This window comes from Austrofundulus limnaeus, unplaced genomic scaffold (genome assembly GCF_001266775.1).
Source record: "Austrofundulus limnaeus strain Quisiro unplaced genomic scaffold, Austrofundulus_limnaeus-1.0 Scaffold2478, whole genome shotgun sequence".
Lineage (NCBI taxonomy): Eukaryota > Metazoa > Chordata > Actinopteri > Cyprinodontiformes > Rivulidae > Austrofundulus > Austrofundulus limnaeus.
This window is the reverse complement of record NW_013954880.1, coordinates 1-8,996: the sequence shown is the minus strand read 5'-3', so window position 1 is coordinate 8,996 and position 8,996 is coordinate 1. Positions and strand designations below refer to the sequence as shown.

Sequence of the window (8,996 nt, the reverse complement as noted above, 5' to 3'; positions counted from 1 at the left end):
ATGTTGCTTTGAATTTACTCAACTCAGTTAAGTGGAACCAGGTCACATAACATGGTTAAGTAAATCCAACATTTCATTTTTAGAGTGTATACTGTATAAACTCCTGCATTGTATTAAAACATATAGCTGATCACAATGCAACAACTCAGTGCATTTAAACATGTGGACATGGTAAAAATTACTTACTAAGTTCAAGCCAAGCAGCAGATCGGGGAAGAAAGGAGATTTAAGTGACTTTGAACATGGCATGGTTTTTGAGCTGGTCTGCTTTTTCCAGAAATTGCTGATTAACTGGGATTTTCACACGCTGCCATCTCTGGTGTTTCCAGGGGATGGTCCAAAAACAGAGAAAATGGGCAGTAGTGGGGTAAAATCTCTTATTGATGTCAGAGAAGAATGGGTGGACTGSTTTGAGATGCTAGGACAACAGTAGCGCAATTAACCATTGGTTCCARCCAAGGTATGCAGAATACCATCTATGAATGCACAGCACCAAACCAGATGAGCTACAGCAGCAGAAGTCCACACATGGAGCCACTACCGTCAGCWAAAAACAGGACATTGAGGCTACATTTTGCACAGACTCACACAAGCATTCTTTACTCCAGTGGTATTTTCCTTAAAGCCCCRTTTATTTACTTCCAAGCCAAGCCCTTGTACTTGCTGCTATTGGGCCTAAAYATCACAATAACGAGGCCCTATCCCATTTGTTGTAAGAGTTGAGGCTGGTGATGTTGGTGTATCTGTGTGGGGGATTCTTGGCAGACTTTAGGCCCTTTAGTACCAGTTGAGCACCATTTAAATCCCATAACCTAATTGAGGATTGCTGTTGACCATGTCTTTTCTGTTATGGCCTCAATGTACCTATCTTCTGATGGCTACATCCAGGAGGAAATTGTACCTTGCCACAAAGCTCCAGTCACCCTAAACTGGACTCTAGCAGCTTCCATAGTCACCAGATCCTACTCTGAGTACATTTGGGATGTAGTGGGTAGGGTTGGGCAAAATTTTATTGTGTGCAATTAATCGTTAATCGATTACWTTTTGGCACTTGATGACTGATGTGATTTGTGCCGCCCCGGTCTGTCCGCTTGATGCTCCTCTYCATTTCAAATATGACAAACATTTTWWAAAAAGTTCTGAAATKTATTTATCATAACTCCAGTTTTACTTGGTCTATCAATACTGACGTATAGCCTGAAGTCTTTACTTTTGACACAGTTTGTAACAGATTTTTACTGACAGCAAATCTTTCACACTAGAGTAATTTAAATTGGCCATGTGACTAGGACATATAAAATAATCGATTATTGTTTTTCTGACGATTAATTGCACACGATTTGATTTTGGAGATTCACGTCATCTATGTTAACCTGACAAATCTGCACCACTGATGCTATCATGTCAAAATGAACCAACTCTCTAAAGAATGTTTGTTGTGTCTCTGCCATAAAGATTTAAGGCAAATTTTAAGGCAAAGGGGGTCCAATCAGATACTAGCAGGTGTACAATCTGCAGAAGGCTCATTAAAGAGTTCCCACATCAAAGATTAGACACTGAACTCGCTAGAGGGGATTTAAGGGGTGAAAATTAGGTTCATGTAGTTACTTGAGTCCAAAAGAAACCCCGCACTGCAGCATCCGCAGTATACTTTTTTGTTTGTTTGTTTTCAGCTCAAAACTCCGGTCTGTTCTTCCATCCCTGAGGCCCGCTCATCCCACCTCTTGAGTCTTTTCTTCTTGTTTTCTCTGTTGTGAGGTGGGGCGAGTTGGAGCTTGTTAGAAAACTTTGCTCGGGGTTTGACAAGACTGTCCTGAGGGAGGCAGAAACAGCAGAGCTCTGTCACAGAAGCTGTCACCGTAGCTTTTAACGTGCCACTCACACGCTGCATCAGGAAACATCATGCTAACATGCTGCGGGAAATCACATCGGAAACAAATCCACGCCTTATGAGAGGATCGTATCAGTGGCTCCGTAAGACGTGCTGAACTCGTTTCAGGAGTCAACGTTTGGCAGCAGTGTGAGATAAAGGTATCGACATTCAAGACACAGTCGTGAGGATGTGCTTGTGTCTTTTCAGGCATGTACATTCCCAGTTGCGACGAGGATGGCTACTACAAGAAAGTGCAGTGTGACCAGAGCCAAGGGGAGTGCTGGTGCGTCGATCAGCAYGGAGAACTGATGGGCTCCAGGATCCACGGGAACCCCGAGTGTGGTAGGACCTGACCTTTAGGAAACAAACATTTCTTTTTTTATGTGAAATATTCAAGAGTTGAAGCAATAAAGCTGCCAGAGTCCTTTCCTGTTTGTTTTGATTCTTCTTATATTTGAAAAATGTTGTGGAGAGATGAAACAAACCATCAGTCCCAGTAGTATAGAGGAATGTGTTTTCCTGCCTTTTTTTATTTAAAGACATGAAACATATTTGCAGAACAACAGGATATGTTGGTGTAGCTTCAAACAAAGATTGACAGTCAGTTTGTCCTTTGTCAGCTTTAAATGATCAAAGCAAAATGAGCATTTGTGAAGGCTGGTTTTAAAGAGACTGGAATCAAAACAAAGCCTTTCTGATTGAATCTAGCCACAGATGTTTCAGGTGTTTTTACAGTGCGAAAATGATAGATGAATGAAAAGAATGCCTTTTACCTTCCACATTGCATGCTCAAGTTTTAAATGAATGTATTATGTGATTTATTTGTGCTACAAATATTTAAAGGGATTAAGTCTCAACTACTTCCACACCAAATCTTATCTCAATATCTGGGACTTTGACTGAGTTATAGTCATTTTTGTCTTTGCTAACATTGATTAGCTGTAGCGGTCATCTTAAATTAGATTGACTCCAAACTATACTCAATTGCTGTTGTAACTCCAGGGATTACTTTCTGGGAGTTTTTSTAGAATCCATCCAGTTTTTCACAAGATATTTTGCTAACAGACAGATAGGTTTTCAGCAATTACTAACAGAGTTTGAAACAAAAAATTTAATGGAATTTGTCAGAGTTCCAAATATCTATTGGGGTCAACTATCAGTTGCTATTATTCCAAATTTTAACGCAATATTTAAATATTTGACTGAGTTACTGTATATCCCTTTTTGTGTTTGCTAAGGTTAAYTAACTGTGGCAACCATCTTAGACTGGTTGAGTCCAGAAGTTGAACAGTTGCAGAAGTGCATCAAAAGATAAWTTTCTGAGAGCTTGATTAAAATCAATCCACAGGTTCATAAGATATTTTGCTAACAATCACACACCCACAGACSCAGGCAATTCTATTACTGCTCTCTGCCATGAAAGTTACATTTTCTTGTTTTATTCCTAAAAATATTTATAAGCCTAAGCATGAGTATGATGTGGCCTTTTTAGAGTTCAACTTCAGTCTTCTTGTTCTACATTTTTTTGCAGTTTTTGSCAACATCGTAAAATTCCAACACTCATTTCCATAAAGAAAGTTACAAAACTTTTAGCACCATATCTTGCCTTAAACTGCATCAACACAAATATTTGTATGTCCTTTACCAGATGAAGTGGCTGGATATTCTGGAGATTTTGGAAGTGGAGTGGGATGGGAGGATGAAGAGGAAAAAGAAGCAGAGGAAAACGGGGAGGAAGCCGAGGAGGAGGAAGAGGAGGAAGGTGAGGCAGACGATGGAGGATACATCTGGTAGAAGAGAAAGTGGAGGAGATCAGACTGGACTGGGGGTTGAGTTAGTGGAGCTGGGCAGGTGAAGTAAAAAGAGTGGAGCAGTTTTTTTTTTTAAATCTTAGACGTGTAATTGCTTCATTTGATCCTCTGTTTTTGAGCAACAGAGCTTTGTGTTTTTTCTGTCCTGAAAAGAGGTAGCCACTGACTTGTGCGCTAGAGGCGAATAAAAGTACGTAAAAACTTTGTATCTTGTATTACCATCATCTATGCATATAGAGATTACGAGTAATTTTGTATTGTGTAAACAGTTGCTTGAGTACCAGAGTTGGTGTCCCACTGGAAYGACTAGAGATTAACTGTGAAACTAACAGTTTGACACTTTGGGAGATAAGCTTATTTGTTTYCTAGATGAGGATGATCCATGCCATGCTTGTGCAAATATGAGGCAACAGGTACAGAGCTGGACTGTTCCKCTTTGCCTGATGAGTTGAAAAGACGGCAAATATTTTCTTTGGTTTGTCTCAAAAGCTTCTAACAACACATTTAAAGCTTTTATGTGAAAATGACACATTTTAAATATGTGTTGTATGTCTGATTATACAGGAAGTCACAGCACTGGAGGTAGAAATGATCCAGCAAACAATACCTCTAAAAATAAAGTGTCGTTTCACACTTATAAAAATTATATGAACAATATGTAATGTGTTATTTGTTGAGTTTTCTTTTAATAAGGCTACTCTGATCCACCAAACCTTTTATTCTGACAAAAATGTAGATGTTCSCTTGGTTACTTTGACATGTACCTTTTACTTTAGTGATTATCAACTGGTGGCCCACGTGCCGTTTTAGGCTCACAAGCTCATTCCATTTGGTCTATAAATTAAACAACAAAAGAACCAAAATTGTAACTTTTTTATTGTTACTTTTATTCAATAAAATTATTTAACATAAATTAGTCCTTCAAAAAACTGAAACTACGTGGCAAATTTGAGCCATTTATGGCATCAAAAATTATAAGAACATCTAATTTCTTGACAATTCCTAATCTACCGTATTTTCCAGATACAGTCGTATCAGTCAAAACGTGTCAGGTAGAGGGGGAAAAAACTATAGGTTACACCTGATTATTAGTCACATCATAACATATATTTAATCTGGGATAACACACAGAATATACCTAGCTTTAATTGACATAGACAGATGACACAGATGCGATTAACTTTACTTGAATCGTTTGCAACGACTAAAGTATTTTTTTATGTCACACGAGTTCAATTAAACATCCACAGCAGCAAGCATCGACTAGCTAACATTAGCTACCATTAGCTTACCGTCCTCTGTCGTCCTGCCCACTCGTCATTAGCATCGTACTGCTGGATGGTCCAGTGCAGTTTTTGGTACTTTTCTGTTGAGTTTGGTGTGGTCCATTATTGTCATGTCGCAAATAAAATGAAAATGCATTCCATTGAGCATGTTCCCGGTAAATTCACCAATCTCAGTCCGCATTGTGCGATCAGCTTTCTTCAATTTGTTCAATGCAGTAAGCGTAACCTATGCTTTTTTGCCAGTCTTTCACAAGTTTCTCATTCGCTCAAAAAGTTTTTTTTCTGATGCTCATTTTTATTTTTTGTTTTTAACTGGTGTTCTATAGGAACAACATTATACCATAGTTGTCACAAGACTTGAGCGCCCTCTCACGGCTGTTGACGGTAATGTTTACTCCTTGATTCATGTTTGTCAGTTGGAACTAACAATTAAACGCTTCAATCAAAAAAATGCATCATGAAGAGGGGAGAAAACATATATAAATTGCACCAGGCTATAAGTCGTAGGACCAGACTCTGGAAAATACGGTTATTATAATCTTCATTGCACGTTTATTCTTCAGCAACAGTAGATTCCTCTCTGCAGGAATAAAACTAACCAGTGACAGCTTAGGGAACATAACAAAGAGACAAAACACCCCAGATTCCAATCCACAAATCATCCTCAGKGGGGTGTATGCTTGAGAAATTCTCACTTTCTTAGGTCCCATCTCAAGAGATTTGGCTGCCAGCATTCAGGTGTCACACTCCAAAGAACRTTCCAGACTCAGTGTCTACGGTGTTTGTTAGTGGGTCAGAGCTACACAGCATCCTGAAACGTGGCTGCAGGATGATTCTCTCTCATTTCAGTCTCACAGGCCAGAAAACATTAGAACAGAGACCTCAACCGATAAACAARCATGTAAAGAATAATCTATATTTGTTGTTAATCTTTATGGATTTGTTTGCCTAAAGTGAATCTGCTCTATAGTAAATTTTAGCCAAAATGTGGTGCATGATTCATCTATTTTTATTTATAGCATCATTTTACATTATGAGATCTGTGAAACAAGCACTAAAAGATCAAAACAACCTCCGTAATGCAGTCGAGGATAAACCAAAGAAAAAATAGAAAGATTAAGCTTAATAACAATGTAAATTTCTAAGTTTGGTACGAGGCAAATAATCATATTTTCTAAACTGTCAAACTGTTGTTTTCGCAGCAGTTCTGCTGATTTGTATTTTAAACTTGATTCTGTACATAAATACAGTTTAGAACTGTGCAACACAACAAAGAGTACAAGATTTCTGATTCCTCTGGTTTTAAGCTACCTATATGATAAAAGTCCACGACAGCTCATGTAAAGAATACCACCGTTTTCTGAATTAACACAACCKGCAGGACTTACAGCTCATTTCTAGCATAAAGACTCAAACTGCACTCACGTTAGATGTTGCCGCCCTTCGCTAACGCTGAACTTCTGTCAAGGAATGTGCCACAATTCAGTTATTTTGTTCTGGGTTTGCAACTTGAATTACTGTACTTTGTGTTTATAAAAGAAAAAACTATATATATTATGTGCATTACTTGAAGTTCTGTGTGTATACTTGAATTCACACTGTACTTTTTTCTATGAGAATATCGTTGCCATGTCTTCATTCATGCTTACGGATAGGCCAGATGTTTGTTTTTTGAGTATTGCATGTTAGAATGTACTTCTTTGCTGAGCACTTTACTAATAAAGGCATTGGAGCCAAGCTGGGGGCTGATTTCTTTCAACTCCAAGACACGTTGGGCTCTTAAATTCCACTGCATCTGTGTGTATTTTTTTTTTAGGTGTCATCGCTGAGGCACGTTTTAGGATGAAGCAGATTTATGTGTCCTCACTATGGAGCCACAAAGTGTCAGGAGTTGTACTGCAGATTTACTGGGGCACACACGTGCTCATCTGTCACCTTGCTCTGACAGATGAAGCTGTTTTTCCTGAATGAACAATGTGACGCCATCTGAGACAACAGATCAGAAATCTGGCAATAATTCAATTGATAGCTGTCAACGTTTGCTTAAAGTGGGAGCGCAAAGAAGACSTTGAAAAGTCATTTAGACAAAACTGTTCCGCCTAAAAAAGCGACGTTAATTAGGTTTGAAAAGAAACAATCTGAAAAATAGACAAAAATGACAAAAAGCRATGCCACAATGAAACAATTCAAAGTGTTTTATATACTTTAATCACCTGAATGATTCTTTTTTTTTCTGAGCCAAACATTTTGAACACTACACAAACAGAAAAGCACCATAGTGCCAGCTTAAATACTGTATAAGAATTAACATTTGAAACAAACATAATTTAAAATAAATGGTACAGGATACAGTCCAAATGGGAAAAAAAATTCAGTTATGGTGCATACATTTTATTATCCACTTTTCTGCAGAAAATATCATTATATAGCTTATCTGCACAACATTACCCTGTTCATACAAGACAGAAAACTGTCCTTATTAGTTATTTCAAGTTTTAAAACATACAAATTTAAATAGTCTAAATATGTTTGCTATACATGAAACATTTACAGAAAAAAAAGACCAAAACAATCATTTTCCTCTTGGTAAATTCAGGATTTAAAGTGCACTCGTCTATATTTTCAGGAAATTAAAAAGCACATTAGCAGCACTTAAAACTTGCCAGCACTGTGAATAAAACGAGAGATACATATTATTAGCCATTAAAAGTCGACGGGTATTTAAATTATTGCCACTTCAAACTGAACTCTAGTCCATGGTCGGTTCAAGCAGGAGCGTAACTCAAAGCCAGCAGCACTTTATGTGTTTGAAAGAAGTCAACGGACTCAGAAGCACCTACATTCTTTGACTCCCACATGCAGCAGGGGAAGATTGTCTCTTCTTCCATAAAACTGGCTCTGCTTTATTGCTTTCTGACATTTTTAGAGTGAGTCATTATTACTGCTATGAAGATACAATAAAACAAGGCTGAGCTCTGTAGTTTGCCGCCGAACTCTTGGAGTTTCCTTTTTGACTTCCCAAAGTCAAAGACTGAAAAGGTGGATTCTGATCACAATGTTGTAAGGGTCGGTCAATAAGAAATAAATAAAACATTAAAGTAGACAAAATCCACCTTTTTATTCCTCAAATCAAGTGCTAATGGTATATTCAAAATTTGTTAGAAAAATTTGTGCACCGCTGTAACCATGTGTTAAAGCAACTGAAAACAGATTGGCAATASTGAGGTAAAAAGAAGAGCCATTTAGGATCAAGAAGTCTGATTTATTTCAAGTCTATAGCTGAAACAAGTGGTTCTCAATTATTTTTTGGTCATGACTCCCAAGGGAACTTTAATTTTTTCATGTCCCCACCCTGAATTGACATACTATTGAGAACTTGAAACTGCATGATGTAAAAGAACATGTATTATTATAATTTACCTTTTAAATTGGTTTATTTTGCTGAATTGAATCATTCATTGAAACCATTAAACTGATTTAAAATCTATATTAAACGAAGAAATTTTTTTTACTTCAAGGTACACGAGGTATCCTGATTTCTGTGGTGCTCCTTCAAGGCCAATGAGTTCTAGCATACATACAAATGTGTATATATACATATATTAGGGGTGCAACAATACATGTATCTGTATAGAACCGTTCAGTATAGTGCTTTATGTTCAGTACACATTACGTATCAATCAATACAGATATTTTAAATTTATGTTATCACCTTGCCTTCTGAAGATACTCTGTGTTGAAGGCTCAGTGGATCTGTGTTTGACTACACCTTCATTGTTGAGCACAGATCCACTGAGAAACTTGCTGTTTTCAGCAACATTTAATTCAAAAACTGTACTTTTGAAGTTAAACAAATGTTCATGATCAATTTCGATAAATTAGTAGTTAAGAAGAGCATGGAAATGTCTCTTTTTGTGTCGAAAAAATATTGAAACATAAGGCTAAAGTATCGAACCGTATCAAATCGTGAATTTTCTGCACCGTTGCACCCCTAGTGTGTGTGTGTGTGTGTGTGTGTGTGTGTGT

The 8,996-nt window shown here is 37.5% G+C and overlaps 1 protein-coding gene across 1 annotated transcript; it reads left to right on the top strand.

Annotated features, from left to right (window-relative positions):
* Positions 1–2,080: 2,080 nt before the first annotated feature.
* Positions 2,081–6,762, top strand: LOC106511055 (testican-2; the record flags this gene model as incomplete). The annotated part of the gene is given in 2 exon segments (XM_013999793.1): positions 2,081–2,215; positions 3,522–6,762. Coding segments are annotated over 2 exon segments (281 nt in total), but the record flags the coding sequence as incomplete, so codon positions are not given.
* Between the last annotated feature and the right edge of the window lie 2,234 nt (positions 6,763–8,996).